The sequence below is a fragment of the Podarcis cretensis genome, assembly GCF_951804945.1.
Source record: "Podarcis cretensis genome assembly, chromosome: 3".
NCBI classification, from domain to species: Eukaryota; Metazoa; Chordata; class Lepidosauria; order Squamata; family Lacertidae; genus Podarcis; species Podarcis cretensis.
In genome coordinates this window covers 74,509,101-74,528,157 of record NC_137172.1, presented here as the reverse complement: position 1 = coordinate 74,528,157, position 19,057 = coordinate 74,509,101, and the positions used below count along the sequence as shown (strand labels likewise).

Below are 19,057 nucleotides of genomic sequence, written 5' to 3'. Positions count from 1 at the left end.
CATCTGCCCCTCTTTCCCTCCACACAGGATGTGCAGAAACTGCCTTCTGGACCATTGGACCCCCTGTCAGAACGCAACGTTTTAATCTCACCTGCTCCTAAATCTCCAATCTAGTAACAGCTACAGTGAAATCCAAAAATATGTTGGGGGGGGGTAGAAAGAAGCCTCATGGTTGCTTTACTTGTGACATTTTTCTTAAAAAGACAACTGCGACAGAGTCCAGATTTCTACCACTTTATTCCATGTTGGCTGCAGGGTGGCAATTTTGACTGCCAAGTATCAGTGTCTTCAACCTTGTGTCCCAACAATAAGCACTAATTATTCCAGTTCTCTCTCTCTCTCTCTCTCTCTCTCTCTCTCTCACACACACACACACACACACACATCTCACATCCAGGATGGCCCAGATTTCAGTGATATTCATATAAACTCCAAACACAAGCAGTGGGAAGCCAGTCCCACTTACTCCCTCGTGTCATTAGCATTTGAATCCAAGGATAGAACTACATGTCATGTGCAGCTTCATTATTCTTCCTTTCTTTTCACACAATTCAGCCACTCAGGATGCCCTCTGAAGTGGAATTCTGGAGTGGAGAACAGCATCAACCCTCCCTGCCCCCCCTTGAGGAAAACCGCCTTGACTCCCACTATGGAAAAGGTAAATAACACAAGCAGCATTTTTAATGGGGAGCAGGGAGAAAAGGGGAAAGGGGAAATTCCCCTTCAAATTGCACCGAAAGGCTGAATGACATATATATCTGTAAAAACAGTGCAATACTTCATAACATACTTCTGCTCTAAATATATTTGAAGCCACATGAAACCATGGGGTAGGGGAGTGGAGGATGAGAGAAGTGAAGCTGCTGAGCTTCACACTTTTATGTGTGTGTTTTTATGAAAGTGGTTTCAAGAAAAAAAAACAAGAGGTGCACTAAGCTCTACCTTAATATAAGACCCTGAAAATCAGAGGTCCTAGTTTGCTTATACCTTGTTAAAATGACAGAAAAATCGGTGCCTCATTTGCTACAAAATACTATCAACTTCAGAAATCTTCATAAAATATCTGTGTAAAAAACCCCAATACTTCCCATAAATATACATGAACATGTTTAGGCTATAAGCCAGAGCTTTCCAAACTTTTCATGTTGCTGACATACTTTTTAGACATGCACAGTTTCGTAACATGGTAATTCACTTTTACTAGCTCCCTTTCCAGCCCTGGGAGGAATGCAGGGAGTGTCTGTGCGACACAACTACACACTGCAGCTGACACACTAACTTGTCACAACACACAGTTTGGAAACCTCTGCTGTAAGCCCGTATAAGTTCTAGGCCAAGCAATTCAGACAGTTGTATGCAACACAGTTCTAAGGTGACTGTTCTACTCCTGCAAGGATTTCTCCCTGTGCAGCAGAATGTTGTCCCCATCATCCTCTAGCGCATCCCTTAGATAGGTTCCAGGAGTCCCCCCCAACCCTCTGGAGCAGATTTAGGAACTGCATGGGGGGAAAGGGTAAAACCCACAGTGCTAGGGCTAATCCCTGCACTAGGGCAACTAATTTGTTGCCTAGCACTCATTATCTCCATTCATTTTTCTTTACTCTGACTACCCCATGGCAATATATACAAAAATAGCAAAAATACCTCTGTAGTACCAAGAAATATATTTATACTATGTACTTTTAAATATACAGCCACTTTTTTTAGAAACACTGGGTTTGGTGGTGAGCAAAGCAATGAACCCTGTTTAGCATTAATGCCTCAGCTAGTGCAATTTCCACCATTACTACTCTCAAACAACCCCGATTCATGTAAATACAATTCTCTGAAGTACAGCATTCAAGGGCTTGGAACCCCATCCATAGCAGTAATTGAGACATAAGGTTTCTGCCATAGCGAAATTCCACAAAGATTACATAATTCAGATGATCAGTAGTTTTGACATATATGTTGCCAACAGCATAGTATTTCAAAGTGTATAAACTATGTCAATGAGCTAAGCAGCATTTCAAAAAATGATTTGGTATGAGGGGGTCATCCCTAAGACATATGAGAACTGAAAGTTGCAAAGTATCATAATCAGTTAAGGCAGTAGATCTAATTTCATTTTCTGACAACATCTTTCTTTAAAAAAAATAAAAAACACACTGGTGACAAGCAATAATGTTACTAAATAATAGCAAAGGTTGTGAACCTGTAAAGTCATCATACGTGGAAATTAAAACGGGATTGCTATCCATCCAATGTGAAGGACAGGAATGTGTTCCAAAGCTACCCATCAGAAAGCAAATGACTCAAAAGCACAAGTGCAGATGGAGCTGGAAATGCATCTGTTTCTAACAGGAAGATCATACAGTGTTACGCCATCCGAGAGTTGCATGTTGTTTTCTTTGTTACCTCATAGCACAAGCCTAAACCAGAATGAATCGCTTTCAGATCAGTATATAAATATTCATTCTAGTCTGCATTCTGCAGGTTCAGTTGCATTTGTCTTGTATGTTCACAAAATTGGCATTTGACTGGATCCGCTTGGCTAGAAAACAAAGGAGAGTGTTTAAAATCCCACATCTCAACATAAAATATTCACATGTGAGATCCAAGCCAGCAGACACTACCAAACAATTCCCACAAGCAAGATCCTTCTAAGCAGGGCTGGCCTAAGACATTTCGGCACCTGAGGCAAACCACAAAATGGCGCCCCACTCCCCCACAGGGAAGAAGGGATGAGTGAAGATCTAGAACATGGGAGGAATAAAGATCTGCATTGGGATCTGCTTTGACTCTGAGGTCATGGAGTTAAGTACAGTGGTTCCTTGAGTTACATACGCTTTGGGTTACATACACTTCAGGTTACAGACTCTGCTAACTCAGAAAAAGTGCTTCAGGTTAAGAACTTTGCTTCAGGATGAGAACAGAAATCGTGCTCCGGTGGCGCGGCAGCAGCAGGAGGCCCCATTAGCTAAAGTGGTGCTTCAGGTTAAGAACAGTTTCAGGTTAAGAACAGACCTCCGGAACGAATTAAGTACTTAACCCGAGGTACCACTGTACAACAGTACTGGGGTGCATTTATGCAACAGGTTTTCAAAATACACCTTCTACATGCTGATCAGTTTGACTGGATCTGATTTTGGGAAACAAGTTAACCCAACTAGACAAGATTCCAGTCTGGTGACATTTATGAAAATTAGGTCACTGTGCCCAAAAGTGTCTCAATGAATATGACTCAATGAAAAGGCTACAGCTAATTTTGTTAGTGTGTAGTCAACCTAGCCAAAGCTACCTACTATGGCCTCAGACGGCATATCCCCTGGTGCAACCATGACCTGCAGGCATTAAGCTCCTGAACCATACCATCCGCTGCCTTATAAAAAACAAGAGGGGCTTGCTTCATTATCAGCCATTGGCTACTACCATCTGGCCAGCCACTGGAGTCCCAGGGTGGGATTCAACTAAGTTGTTGCCTGCATGGAAGGATGTCTGCTTGTGCAACAGGACTCCAACCCCCACCCCGCGAACCCATGCATGCCCCCCTAAATCTACTCTGAAGAATGGGAGAAACGCAGAATAGGTTTATTGTATTTTAGTGTTTTGTTGGAAGCCGCCCAGAGTGACTGGGGGGACTCAGCCAGATGGGTGGGGTATAAATAATAAATTATTATTATTATTATTATTATTATTATTATTATTATTATTATTTAGGGGGTATGCACGTGGGAAGAAGAAAGCTGAACAATCTCAGTGCACCATGGCCCTCATTCTGTGCACACACTTAGTGTTACGCTGAGTTCCACCCCAGTGCTTTGGCTCAGAGGGGTCGATGCAAACTCTCACTGCTCACACCAGCCTTCTGTCAAGAAAGAATGGCATCCAGATCCTAAGCAGCTTGCTTGGCTCAATGCACCTCCACTTCCACCCACACTCCTTCACTTGTGTCTTGGTTGGTTTTCTAAGTCACCCAGGGGCACACCAGGCTGCCAGAAGGACAGAGACACTGGTTTGTTTTCAACTAAGTCTTACTCAAAAGTAGATCCATTGAAATTAATGGACTTGAGTTAGTCATTAATGTTAATTTCAACAAGTCTACTCAAAACAATAGTTGGCTACAACTTCAGGTCCTAATTATTCACATCTGGCTGGAATGGCTGCACTTCATGTGCTGTGGGTGCAGCCTTGTTACAAAAGCACAACTTGCAGACCATCTTTTCATCACCACCCACCACCGATTCCTTTTTTTAAAAATTAATTAATGAACTGATTTTACTTACGCAGAAACAGGATACGTTTTTTCTGCTTCGAGTGAAGGAAGCTGCTGAGGTAGAAAACAACTGGCAAAAAGAGAATGAACGACGAAACTGCAATCACTGGCACTGTATCGCTGCAGGGGACGGAGCAGTTGAAAGTCATGCTCCAAAGCCTTCGCGTAATATTCATCTAGAAAGAAGGAAACTCCAGGTCTTAAGTCATCAGGGAGAATCATCCGTATTTGTGTGGACACAGCCACGAGCGGCAGCATGTGCTCTGCCTCATCCCAAACCCTTCCAGCGGTGCTGATCGGAGGCTAGGAATGCTCTATTGCAGTTATTCACAAACCACATTGAGTTTGAAAGGCAATAAAACCTTAATTTTTTTACGTTTTAAAACATTACAGAAAGGACAGTGGGTAATATGAAGGAGTAGGGGGCACGCAACATGAAATGAAGGGAAGGAAAACTTACTGCATCTTCCACATCAATGCACAAATGGGCCTGCTCTTCAGATTCACCTTTCTTCTCACTCTCCTGCATCGCGTTGTACATGGCATTTAACTTTTCATACGTGACATTGCACTTCTTGCATACTTCTGTGTAGTTACCTGGTGGTACATTGTCCTCCTGCCGCTATAGATTCAACCAGCAAATTAAGTGTTACAAAAGATGGATATGGAATCCAGCAGATTCTTAAGCATCACACAAATCGAGAAAAATAAATGAAAGCTGGCTCAGGTTTTCAGATAAAGGCTTCCCAGATTACACCAAAACCAGTCTTTCTGTGCCATATCCATTAATAAAACCAGAAGGGAAATGAAAATAAAGCTTTAGCTGTCTGGGTGGGTTTGTTTAACTCTTTAATTTGGCAATCCTGCAAGGCCAACCAGATCCCATTAATATCAAAGGCAAGGATCTGTGAAAGCCAAATCCTTCCAATATTATTTATTCATTAAGTGAATTTATGTTTTCTGGTGGCTACTGTATATAAGCTGTCTGGGTGGCTCACAAAACAAAAACATTTGTCATATGATGGTGTCCAAAGAGAAAATGATGAGTCAGCTTAAATAAGGGAAGCAGCTAAGTTAAGGCAAAGCTAGGCAGAAAAGGCAGACGAAGGAGACATGTTGTACTTCAAAATGCACTAAATAGAGGCTTATTTGCAGGGCTCTGGGTGAACTTCATTTGTATGTTTTCAAGCTGTCAGTTTATCCATTTTTGTCCAACTTGTGCTATTCTTTTCATTTACCACCCGCTGACAACGCTCATTATTCAATAGCTACTGACTATTCCAACATAAATGCAAAGCAGTTACGCTAATGACTGTACATCAACAATAGGTGGCTTGTTTTGGTATCGCAGAACCCATCACAACAGCACATTTTAACATTTGATACTTGGATCATCAATAAAAAAAGAAGAGAGAAGAGACAGACAGGCATGCACTGGAAACACTCTACATTTTCCATCAGTGAGAATGTGATTGTAGACAAAGAGTAGCTACCAGGATCTTATAAACACACACAATCTTGAGCAGGCAACCAACATTATGAAGGCATGGGGCACTAAGCACACTTATCTGGCAGTGCTTTCTAAAGAAAGCAAAGGGAACTTATTTCCAACAAGAGTTTAGCAGTAAGATGTAGCTGTCAGTTGAAATAATGACATGTACTTGAAATTTTAAATTGGAGCTTTGCTAATCACTGCAATCCTAAAACGGCCATACTCCAGGTATACATTCTTTCAGGCCAAATGTCTAAAGTACTATGCTCTGCACACCTAAAGAGATTTTGGGTAAGCCATTCTCCAACACCTCTCCTCCACAAGGTGCATGGCAAAACACTTTTGAAATGGAACAGCCTTTGCAAAGCACTGTTGCATGACTTGGAGGTCAGCTCTTCAAAGGGTACAAAAAAAGGACCACATGGAAAATACAGGGAGATGATTGGATAATGGCATTGTGTGGATGCCCCATGAGTGGAGGAAACATGGCAATTCCACATTAATTGCCTAGAATGCTATCCAATGTTAGCCATACTCAAAACAGACCTACTGAAATCAATGGACTTAAGTTAGCCAATTTCAATGGGTCTGTTCTTGAGTATGACTAGTGTTGAACAACACCTAATGAAAGCCAATAAAACCATTCTAGTCTTGTGGCCTTAATTTTACTATCACGTAAACAGCTCCATTGCTATCAATTACGCTATTTATTTTGTGCTGATCTAAATTAAAGCTTAGGGTGGAAAACCAATATAAAACCCTAAACCTGGGTGCACAATTGCACTGAACTTAAGCTGGATCATTTTCTAGAAGGCAGCCATTGCAACATCCCAATGATACCAGATTAGAAAGATTTCACGACTCATTTGCAGACATGTTAAAACCCAACTTTCAAAAATGCATTCAGTTAAATGTATTCAGCTATGGCTAAACTCATACTATAACAAAACAACAGAAAACCCATATAGTTAAATCAAGAGGTGACAAGGCCCAGAATAAGGAAAGAAAGTGATTTACTATATGCAGAGATTACACGACTCTTCCTATATAATTACCAACTATTGTGAGACCAAAACAGCGCCATAATTGCATATGAAATGGAGGTGAACATTAATTAGAATGCATTTTGTTCTCCCAGTTGTGAACACCTGCGTTTTATAGATAATTGTTCTACCTGCCTAAACTGCATAAGAGTTTGAGAATTACATTCGCCGCATTTTGCTCGGGAAAAAAAAGCCCACCAAAAACATTTTCACTACACAATTAGAGGGCTCAACTGTACCCTTACATAAACAGGTACTGATACCTGGAGGTTGTGTTCAAAGCATGCCAATGATTCATTGAATAAGGCCAGGAACATCTCTGTACTATTCGATAAGCCTTCACTGTTGTTCTTTAAACAACCTGTGAAAGAAGACAAATGTCAATATATCCCAGCAACTGCTTCCAGAAGGTTGTTTTTGGCTAAGGGATATTCATATTTGAGATCTTGCTCATTTCTGCTTTTCTTTTCTTATCCATACATTTTATTGTCATACCGATGCTCAAATTCACTGGTTGTCAAAGGATGTTCTCAGATGCAGATGATTTAGGAACACCCAATCATCACTGTTCTGCTTTAAGTTACAAGAGGAATAGCATCTCTGCTTGCAGATTTCTAACACCATTGCCTAGCAGGTGGTCCTCCCTTTCCCTAGCCCAAAATGTTGGACTGGGGACAATTTGGAGTGGGACCATTATATGGATAGGGAGTTACTCTCCCTTCATTGTGTATTATTAAGGACTTGGTTACTCCCAGGACAAGTAGCTTGAAAATAAGGAATCAGGTAAATATGCACAACGCAGATATTCAGCAATAAAGTAGACAGAGTACATACTTGCACAGTTTGCTTTTTGCCAGGTGTCATTAAAAAACTTATCCAGGACCACAACTATCTGCAGTCTATCCGACATCAAGAGACTTTTGGCACAAGGGTTACTCTTGGTAGCATTCTGAAAGGGACAGAGATTGTTATATATTCATATATACATATACATACATATACATATACATATACATATACATATACATATACATATACATACATGTCATTCAGACCATGGTATCTTAACAAGCAACTCCTCCAAAGTGTACACAGAGGAAATAATAGAAGATGACTCAAAAAAGCAAGCCAACCTGCCTCTTGCAGGCAAGGAGAAATACTCCATAATTTAATTATGGGACAAGAAAAACAGGAAGCAAAAGAAAGGAAGAAACAAGAACAGCTTACCCCAACTTCGTGCTCTCCAGATGTTCTGGATCACAATTCCCACCATTCTTGACCGCTGGGACTGATGGGAGTTATAGTCCAAAACATCTGTAGAGTACTGGGATGGGGGAGACTGAGCTAGAATGCTGTTTTGACTATTTATAAGCTGCCCAAATCAGTCTTAAGTATATTCTAAGGAGAACTCTCGAATCTGCCTTATACCAACCCAGATCTGTCTAGCCCTATATTGCCGTTGCTGGCACCACCTCCCCAATGTCTCAGGCAAAGATTTCCACCAAACCTGTTGCTTGAGATTCTTTCAACTACGAACTGAACCTGGTATCTTCTAAACCCTGTACCTATGCTCCACCACTGAGAGACAGGCCCTCCACGAAGGCCCTACAAACAGTGCACAAGCGGAAAAAGGGAAACTTAAACCACTGACTTTAGCTTACATTACAATCCAGAAACCAGCAAAGTTGGAGTGCTAGGCTTAGACTGATTTAATCTTGTTAGTTTTGGTCCATTACATCTACTTGGCAGCAGTTTAAAAAGTTTGAGGACCTCAGATTAAGGGTCTGTCCGTATCAGCTCATATTTGTGATCTGTCACTCAAAGCAATTCCATTTCCCATCTTTGGTTGTTCTTGCTTAATATTCTTAATCATGCTGTTCATTTGCCATTTTGTTGTTGTTTGTATGGGTACTTTTATTTTATATGTTAAATATATGGATTTGCTTTGTAAGTGACACTGAGGGAACTTGCCAAAAGGCAGCGCATAAGTTAATTTTATTTACAACTTTCCAGGTTCAAATTGCTCAGAGTGGAAAAGTTGCAAAGATTCTTTCAGATGGCTAAACCTGAAATTTCCATAGGCTGAGTTTTCTCGATCAGGGCAATAATCAAAAGGGTGAACCCCCTACTACCATCTGCATTAGCTAGGCAACATTCTCCCGCAATGGTCTGCCTGGACACTGTTATAATAAGCACCTAAGAACCAGAGAGAACACCTTTTCAATGACTGCTTCAGTGTCCTCCCCAAGAAAACTGTAATTTAGATGGCAAAGGAAAACATTTTTATTTTTTCAGGCTGAGGCAGGCCTGCACAACTTGTGGTCCACCCAAGCTGAATACACTTCCATCAACCATAAACTGTGGCCTGCCAGGTACTTCACATTCTGGTCTGGCAGTACAAGGCAGCACCAAAAACAACTGAATCCTTGGTGGGACATCCTACTGTAGATGACTGTTGATAATGATAAAATAATCGTAGCTAATAAAGAGAAGTTATTTCTCTTTAAGCAGCTAAATGAGCTTTTATGGCTATTCTGAGGGAACTTTTGCTATTAATTTTTTTTTAATTGTTACTTTTCATTGCAAATTTTAATTTATTTTTACAAAAACATTAGAAGGGTCTGCTGGATCAGGCCAATGACCCATCTGGTCCAGCGTCCTGTTCTCACAGCGGCCAACCAGATGCTCATGGGAAGCCCCAAAGTAGGACCTGAGCACGCTACAGTGGTACCTCAGGTTATATACGCTTCAGGTTACATATGCTTCAGGTTACAGACTCTGCTAACCCAGAAATAGTGCTTCAGGTTAAGAACTTTGCTTCAGGATGAGAACAGAAATCGTGCTCCAGCGGCACGGCAGCAGCAGGAGGCCCCATTAGCTAAAGTGGTGCTTCAGGTTAAGAACAGTTTCAGGTTAAGAACAGACCTCCGGAACGAATTAAGTACTTAACCCAAGGTACCACTGTACTCTCCACACTGGTGATTCCCAGCAACTGGCATTTGGAGGTATGCTGCCTCTAGCAGTAGAGGGAAAACACAAGTATCATGGCTAGTAGTAACTGATATTCTTATCCCCCATCAGTGTGTCTAATCCTCTTTTAAAACCATACAAACTTAAAGCCAAAGTACAGTGGTACCTCTGGTTATGAACTTAATTTGTTCTGGAGGTCTGTTCTTAACCTGAAACTGTTTTTAACCTGAGTTACCACTTTAGCTAATGGGGCCTCCTGCTGCCGCCACGCCACCACCGCGCAATTTCTGTTCTCATCCTGAGGTAAAGTTCTTAACCCGAGGTACTACTTCCGGGTTAGCGGATTCTGTAACCCGAGGTGTTTGTAACCTGAGGTACCACTGTATCAACATACAGTGGTACCTTGGTCCTCAAACTAAATCCATTCTGGGAGTCCGTTCGACTCCTGAAACCATTCAAAAACCAAGCGCGGCTTCTGATTGGCTGCAGAAACTTTCTGTGCTCAATCTGAAGCAGTGGGGGACGTTCGGCTTCCCAAAAACACTTGCAAACCAGAACACTTACTTCCGGGTTTGTGGCATTCGGAAGCCAAGCCATTCGAGTACAAAGGTACCACTGTACATAAATACTTTATGATGTTAACTTGTTAGCTGCTCTAGGAATTCTTATAGTGGATGAATGATGTATATATTTAGGAAATAAAACAAAAGCAAACATCCTGCAGAGGTAAAGTCCTCCAAGAATTACACTTTTTCTTACTGTAAGGTATATGTAAAATGTGGCCTTACAGTCAGCTGTGATCCAATCTTGCCTCATCCACAAATCAAGAGCAAGAACCTATATTTACTTCGACCAGGAAGAGCTGCCCTTCCACTGTGAAAGAGGTCATACACTCTAAGGCACATATCCAACAGCAGAAGTTGCAGAATGCACACACATGTACTCAATCCCAAATCAATATTTTCCATGTGTTATTCTCCCCAGTGAAGTGATTTTTCCCACATGTGACTGACTGAAATTCAATGATAGAATTAGTCAGACCTAAACTTCTTTTCCAGCTGTTACAGGCCACTTCTTGTTTCCTTTCAAGTGCCTGCTGAGCCAAAGTAGTGACTGGTCTCTTCACAGACAATATATAGAAGACGCTAACAAAACTACAAACATTTTCCAGATACAGACAAGTTTTCAGTAGATTGTTCTTGACTCTTATTTCAGATCCTGCATAACTTGTGTCCCACCAAACTGAATATAGCTTAATGGTAATCTATGATGCCCCACCAAGGATTCAATCGCTCTCTTGTTTTTGTGCTTGCCTGGGGCTGCTAAAACAGAGAATGTGACGCATTCAACAGGCCACAATATATGGTTGAGGAGCAGTACTTAGCTTGGGTGGGACACAAGTGGTGCAGGCCTGCCTCAGATTTTCTGTGAAAAAGGAAAACTGCAAACCCATAGCTTGCTCAAATGTGCCTTAATTTTGTGTTTGTATTCAGTCTGCCTTGCCCAGCTAGTTGTCAAATCCAGCTAGTCCACTAGGCTGCAACTGGTATACCTTTTAACTCCATCAGGCACCATGTATCAGCAGGAGCAAAAATGAGTGTAAGGATATAGGTAAACATATCAGTTTGCAACCCAGAGACCTTCCCTCCTCCACTTTTAACCTTTCAAGGTAGGAGAAGAACAAGCTGCTACTGTTCTCCTCTCTTCATAGTTCCCTGTAAAAAGCAGGCCTCTGGTTTCATCCCACAAGCAACCAGGGAGGAGGCCCCAGCTAAGCCTTCAATCTTAAATCAACTTGTATGGGCCACCGAATTCAGTTAAAACTTATTCCAGAAAGACATGCATAGGATCCCACTGCCAGAATACTTCCCCACTGTTACCGTTTGGGAGAACTTTCATTCTGGGCACTACAGTATGGGTTGCTGGTTTTTTGTTTGGCCAAAGACAAATAAGTTTCCAATACGCCTACAACTTCACAGAAAGCAACAGGAACTCCTTGTTGCAACCCATCAGAAACACTTTTTCCCAGAGGTGAAACCACGTTTGTCGTAACAGCAAAAGCAAAAAAGCTAACCCGTTTTTATGGCAAAAGCTCCCATGGGCTCTTTTTGAGCCGCCACAGAGGGTTTTTAGTTGGTTTATCAGAAGCGCAAGACACACTAGGAGACTCTAGAAGCTCCGTCCCCGCGCGCCCCTGCCCAGCCCTGCCCCGTCTTTCTGCAGCAGGCGCTCGCGAAAGGCACGCGAAGGAAAACGCACCCCGACGACCCGGGCGATGTTCTCGTAGTTCTCCGTGGCGTCCCGGAACTGGCGGTAGCAGTTCTGGCAGAGCCTTACAGGCCGGGCGCTCCGCGCAAGGCAGCCCGTCAGCGTGGCGCTGCTGTTGGCGAAGGCAGCCAAGAGCTCCCGGCACTCGGGCTCCAGCTGCGCGTCCAGCAGGTCCCCCGCGAGCCCCGAGCCCAGCGACGCCAGGTCCTCCGCCTCCAGCAGCTCCCCGGACAGAGGGCGGCGGCGCCGGCCTCCCCAGGCACTTTCCTCCCAGCCGCTCCCTGCGGAGCACAGGCCCAGCAGAGCGCCGGGAAGCAGCAGCAAAAGCGCGGCCGGGCCCATCGCCGCCACCCGCGCCCGCGCGCCCGGGGAGAAGCGGGAGGAAGAAGGGAAGCCGCCCTCGAGTCCTGCCTGCCGAACGCCGCCGCCGCCGCCGCCGCCGCTTGCAGAAGCGAAACCAGGTCACGTGCAACAGGGAAGTGAGCGCGCGCAGGGCTGGCGGGGCGGGGGGGGGGGAGAGAGAGGAAGCGCTGTCAACATTCGGGAACGAGGCCCGGCGCGGCGTCTCATTGGGTGCCGGGCATTCGACGCGTCATAATGTAGGAGCGTCGGCCGCGAGAAGGGGCGGGGCCGAAGGGCGCAGCGGGTACAGCGAGAATGCGCTGGCAGATCCGGAGGCGGGGTTTAAGGGCTGGCGGCTTGTTCGATTGCGGAGGGGTTCGCTGCGCTGAAAGGCGATAGGAGCAAAAGCTACCGGTATGTCGGCACTTCAATGCTAGTAAGTGTGCGTTGAAGGGAAAAGATGAACTACAGCATCCTTAGTTGCCTGGGACTAAAATCATAGCATAGCATCATGGGCGTAGCCAGGATTTTTCCTGGGGGGGGGCAGGCCTTTTGTGGGCGCGGGGGGGGGCGAACCTTAGTTTGCCTTGTATTATATTGATTTTTATTGATGGGGGGCAGCTGCCCCTCCGTGCCCCCCACCTTGCGTAGCATCAGTGCATACGCGTTGGAGAAAAAGTGATGGGGTTTTTCTGGAGCACTTTCTTTCCGTTCAATTACAATCAGAGTGCCAACTTGAATAAAATATTGGGGGGGGGGCCAAGTAAGCCTACTCCTGCATAATCGATCACAATGCATGTCGCGCGCGCACCATTTGAATGGCAATGCGCATTAATTTGTGGGGCAGCCCCCTCAAATATTTTATGGGGTGGCACAGGGACCTCAGTCCCCAGGAGTTGGATCCTATGGTTACAACAGAAACTCGAGGTTCCTTCATGTTCTCCTCTGAAGCCCTCTTGGGATAATGGAACATCTCGCTGATCTCCAGGGGGGAAACTGTAGAAGTGGGGAATCTGTGCTCTTGACTGTGGCAGGTTTGGCGCTCTTTGGTATAAGGGGTGTCCCTATGCTATCTGTGTCTATAATATATGGGATCTTCCCTACCTTGAAATGGATCTCTTTCTGTATATTCCTCCACACCTGCTCCAGTCATCCTCCTGAGACCCTTTCTCCATTTCCCTGCCCCTGTGAGACACAACTGGCAGTCGCAAGAGCTAGGGCTTTTCCTGTGGGGCAACTTGGTTTATCATTCCTAGAATCATAGACTGTTTGGTGTTTGGGAATTTTGTTGTTGTGGTTATGGTTTTTTCTTGTAATATATTGATCTGACGATGAATGGTGGGGATTGCTATGTATTTTAATATTGTGTGGTGTGTGGATTTGTTTGGTGCTTCTTTTGAAAATTATTTAAAAATAAAAAAGAACATATTCATCAGTAAATCCTGTGGAACTCAGGAGACTGGGAGTTGTAGCCAACAAAGTTCTACTTTGTTGTTGTTTAGTCATTTAGTTGTGTCCGACTCTTCGTGACCCCATGGACCAGAGCACGCCAGGCACTCCTGTCTTCCACTGCCTCCCGCTGTTTAGTCAAACTCATGTTGGTAGCTTCAAGAACACTGTCCAACCATCTCATCCTCTGTCGTCCCCTTCTCCTTGTGCCCTCAATCTTTCCCAGCATCAGTGTCTTTTCCAGGGAGTCTTCTCTTCTCATGAGGTGGCCAAAGTATTGAAGCCTCAGCTTCAGGATCTGTCCTTCCAGTGAGCACTCCGGGCTGATTTCCTTCAGAATGGATAGGTTTGATCATCTTGTAGTCCATGGGACTCTCAAGAGTCTCCTCCAGCACCATAATTCAAAAGCATCACTTCTTTGGCGATCAGCCTTCTTTATGGTCCAGCTCTCACTTCCATACATCACTGCTTAAATTAGACCTGAAATTAATGGACCTAAGTTAGTCATGTCAATCAATTTCAAAGGGTCTACTTAGCACTGTGGGTTAGCACTGGTAACAGCCCTTATTTCTGAGTAAACATAAATAGAATTGGCATCACAATTAAAAACGCATCTTGTATTGTTTAAAACATGGTTCTAGAAAGTTGGCAACCCCCAAGAAAGCAGAGGCAACAGGGTCAACATGCATTTGGCAACATAGTAAGTCAATGCTTGCTTATAACATTTATGTTTATGATATATTCATTCTATGGTACATCTAATATTTTTAAACATATATTAAATGTCTTAAATCTGTCATATCCTTTCATTTTAAAGTTAAATGTCTGCAACCCAGACAGGCTGAAAAGTTACCGTAATAGATGAAGCTTTGCAGTTGTTCATCTAGAAGTAACCTTGATACCAAGCCAAAATGTACTGTAGTTAGCAGCTGCTTAGTGACTGCATACCGGAAAGGATACATTTGTTGGTGTGTATGTGGAATGGTATTTGCTTCCAGAGGCTGAGAACAAAAAAGCAGGGTAGAGGCTGTAGATGCAAGATGTGACAATCAATCTGGACATTTCTACTTACTCTAGGCCTATGTAAGTGATGTTCCCATGTATGTGAGGAAGACAATATTGAGACAAACTTGTATTTTGGCAGTGGATTTTGCCATTTTTGCAACCTTATGACATTCTGGGCTAGGACTTTTCTCTTCATCCCATGTCTCAATAAAAACAGTTCTCCCTCAGTGCCAGTTTGGAGAAGTCTACAAATTAAAACCCAAAGAAGCAACATGTGTCTGCAGCACCTCTTTTTCTCATGCCTCTCCTTTTCTTATTTTTGCTTACTACAAGGAGCCCTGGCCAGGATCTTTTCTTTGTGAATCACCCCACCCTTGGTATGTGTGTGACTGAGGGCTAGTCTGGTTGAGCGGGATAGTTCCATCCTATTTATATTCTTCTTTTTCCAGGATTCCTCTCCTTAAGGGAGAAGACACCCTAGCTGTGAAAAAGTTCAGTTAGGAAATAAAGCTTTTAAACTTTAATTGTTGTTTGTTTGTTTATCCTTGCATCTTTGCATTTCCTTGCAAAGAATGATCCTGGGCTGTGTGATGGTGATGGGTTTGATCAAATGGAAATCTGTTTCTTGGGGGCAGGTATCCACCATCACAAAAATATGGAGCCCCTTCCCTCTGGTGAGCCTACCAAGATAGTAGAAATAAATAAAATCACAAACTTCACTGCCGAACTGTGTTCCACATCAGGACATGCCCCATTCTGTACTTATGGCAAAACTCTCTACAAAGGCTTATTTTAAAAGGACTATGGGATACCACAGTATTTAATGTTGCTTCATCCTTCTGCCAGCCTTGCCTTGATGCGAGACGAAATAATGCGGAGTCACCTGTGTTTGATCCTCATTCATCCTCCCAGTTTGATTCAAAATGTCAACAGATAATAAAACGAAAACCTGTAAATCTGCAGGAAGAATTCCAGATCCATTATCCCCATTGCCAAGAAGCAGATTTTCACGCAATATCCATCTGCAGTTTGCACTTAATTCATTCAGTATTGTCAATTGCTCACTTTAATTAAACACTCCAGGTGTTTTTGTGGATGTTTTTCTGCAGACATAAAGCTTCACAGAAGTTGTAGTCTAAAAGCTGCATAAACCGTTAGTATCATATGCAAGGTCACAATGTTTCCTGAGTTCTGAAGTATTAAAAGTGTGATAAGTTTGTGGAACTTTAGTCCCTGATCCTGGTAAAGTTAGTTACAACTAACACCACAAACCTATGCATATTGACTCAGAAATAAGTCCCAGTATATTCCCATGTAAGTTTGCACAGAATTGTGACCTAAGCCGTATGGAACAAGTGGGACTTGAGTTGCATGACTGTCTTGATCCATTATTTAAAATGGAATTTCCAGTCCAGTTTAATGCTCAATTTGCATGTAACGCTAAGTCAAATAATGGCTTAGCACAAATATGTGAGTGTGCGGGCTTCCAGAGAGATTACAGCCACTTTTCCTCTATTCCAGTTGCTGTAAGCTAAGCCATGGTTTGACTTTGCATGATTTTTGAATCTAGTTTCAGACAAACCATGAATTGTAAACCAAGGACAAGCCTTGATTGTACTTCATGGTTTGTATGGAGTAAGACAAACCACAAGCTCAGGTTTGGATGACATACCAAGCCAAACCATGGCTTAGCTTACAGCAGCAGGACCAGAGAAGAAGCAAAGTGGCCATGATAGTCCTAGGAGCCTACACACTCTCATGCATCTGTGCTAAACCATGGTTTGGCTTAGTATTACATGCAAACCAGGTCTATTGTGTTGTTCACTCAGAAGTAGCCAGCTTGTATTTGCATTGCAGCATTAAGCATAATATGAAGTTTATAATAAATAAACGAGTCCTGCTTAGTTCAGTGATGTTTGTTCCCAAGTATGTATCTTGGGCTTGGGTGTTATTTCGAGGGTTTTGTTGTTGGTGGGGAGTTGTTACTGTTGGTTGGTTGTATCTTTATTTTAGACCTTGTTGTGGTTTAGGTGGACATTGTTCAGTTTTGTTGTATATTTTTATGCTTTTAATTATTGTTTATGGCTGCTTTTGTTATGTTGTAGTTATGTATTTTTTCATGTTGTAATTATGTGTTTTTTCATGTTGTAAGCTGCCTTGAGCATGGTTTGAATTGTGGAAAGGTGGCATGCAAAATATATGGTCTTAGACATAACAAAGTTGGCCCAATGTGAAGCTTTGTTCTTTAGCCATTGGCCACTGCAAAGTTCTGTAAATAATTGTGCCACCATTCTCCTACCTATACGCTTCTCTCTAGGTCTCAGCTATTATGGAATTCATGAGAATGTGCAGAGACACTTGTATGTTATAAAGTGAATGCTTTAAAATATCAAAAATATGATGATAATAATGCAAAATATTTAATTCCTTGTGATGCAGGTTTGACAATAATGAAAACATATGTTCCAGAATGAACATGACGTGGCTAACTTTTGATATGAGTTTTTGGAACAGAATTCAGATATTGTTGAATAGTAATATTTGACTCAAGTTTTAATTTTGGGAAGGAGGCAGTAGCTGGTGTGTGTGTTTTGGTGGGGTTGGGTTGGGTTGGGGGGTTTTGGTGGGGGTTTTTTAGCACATTCTAATGGAAAAGGCATCTGTAGAAGCTGCTTTTTGCCTTGAAAAATTTACTTATAATGTTCTTTGTGAGCTGAACACAATAAAAAAGCCATTTTAATGCACCTGTTGGCTCCCCCCTTGAAAAAAATAACAAGGGTGGGGGGTATGTTGGTGAAAGCATAACAAGGAATGAGTTCAGTTTTAATAAGCAATCATACTATTTTGAAAAGAACCCTCTTGTAACAAGTTTACCCAATTTTGAAGGAAAAAGATTTTATGTCTGAGCAATTTAGTGGTATGTCATTTCTAAGGATTCTGACAAGCTCCCAGTTGCTTTTACTCATGTGCTTTTAATTAAACCATAATTGTGCCATGCGTTATAAAATGAAAGAAAAGCTGTTAAACTGGATATCTTTTATGACAGGAGAACAGGATGATCCTTCTGAAAAGAACAAAACAGTATTGAAAAAAGGAATAAAAGCATATTCAAAGCAAACATTATAGTACGGGATACCACTCTTTAACTGGCATAAGTTCAAGATGCACAATTTTAAATGACAATAATGTATGCTCAAAAATCATATACACTTATGAACTCTTTTTCAAAAGCAGTTTGTACTGGCTTGTCCACTATCTTTCAGTAATTACTTGAACAGGCACAGGCACAGTATGACAGAAAGGGATTTTTTTTCTTCAGTATGTGCAACTTACAAGAATTACAGTACTTGCTGCTTACAAAACAAGACTGCTTGGAAGAGGAATGGTCATGTGAAATTTGTCTTCAATGTGATACATTCTGCTTTCTGTACACTTTATTATTGCCATTGTTGTGGTTAAACCTCTAATGAGGTGCTCTACATGTTTTTTTTGTATAGAAAATGGCCCTACCTGAAAGTTACAATCAAAAGAATAATGCAACAAGAACAAGAGAAATGGATGGGGGGGGGGGATTGCATCTCAACAGGAAGAGCATGCCAAACAAAACAGAGAACCAAAAATGATTTAGAAGGGATAAAAGAACCCAAAGAATAAAGGAACTATGAGAATTCATTTGCATTCATATGCCCCTTCAAAGAGGAATTGTTTCAGATTCCTCAGTAGCAGGATAAGGTCTGCTCCTCAACACAACTCACCTTGGTTCCTCAACTAGAGTATTTACAGCACCTGGATCAAATGTTGAGTCCTCTATGTTTTGAGATAACTTACCACAAGACTGATACAACACTCGCAAATGAGTGTTGTACAAATCTGATCTCTGCTCTAAACTAGGAAAACAGGTTTCCTCTGAGCTCGAACCTTGGAAGAAATATTTGTCAGCATTCTTCCACTGTAGGTTTGTTGCTCAGCAGACACACCCTTAGCGGTGCCATGATATGTATACCAACTGTATCATGACAGCAAAGAAGAAAGAAGGAGAGAGTGTATTAAAACTTTAAAACAAATAACAACATCTTAAATATGGAGGCAATATTGTGCAACTAAGGAAGAGAAAGACGTTTCTCTTCGTTTGGCGTGTTCAAATTTATAGGGTGAAAAAATGTGATAAGCCAAAGAATTAAAAGACAAAAATAACTGTAAAATGAGATAAGGGCAAGCCAACAAGCAAGAATG

At 42.3% G+C, this 19,057-nt stretch overlaps 1 protein-coding gene across 1 annotated transcript; it reads right to left on the bottom strand.

The window, feature by feature from the left end:
* Nucleotides 1-218: 218 nt before the first annotated feature.
* Nucleotides 219-12,456, bottom strand: OSTM1 (osteoclastogenesis associated transmembrane protein 1). The gene is made up of 6 exons (XM_079971766.1): nt 12,020-12,456; nt 7,625-7,739; nt 7,054-7,151; nt 4,716-4,877; nt 4,266-4,431; nt 219-2,533 (listed from the first exon to the last, which is right to left on the bottom strand). The coding sequence occupies exons 1-6, from the start codon at nt 12,368-12,370 to the stop codon at nt 2,478-2,480; spliced, it is 948 nt and encodes a 315-aa protein (XP_079827892.1). The 5' UTR covers nt 12,371-12,456; the 3' UTR covers nt 219-2,477.
* Nucleotides 12,457-19,057: the final 6,601 nt, after the last annotated feature.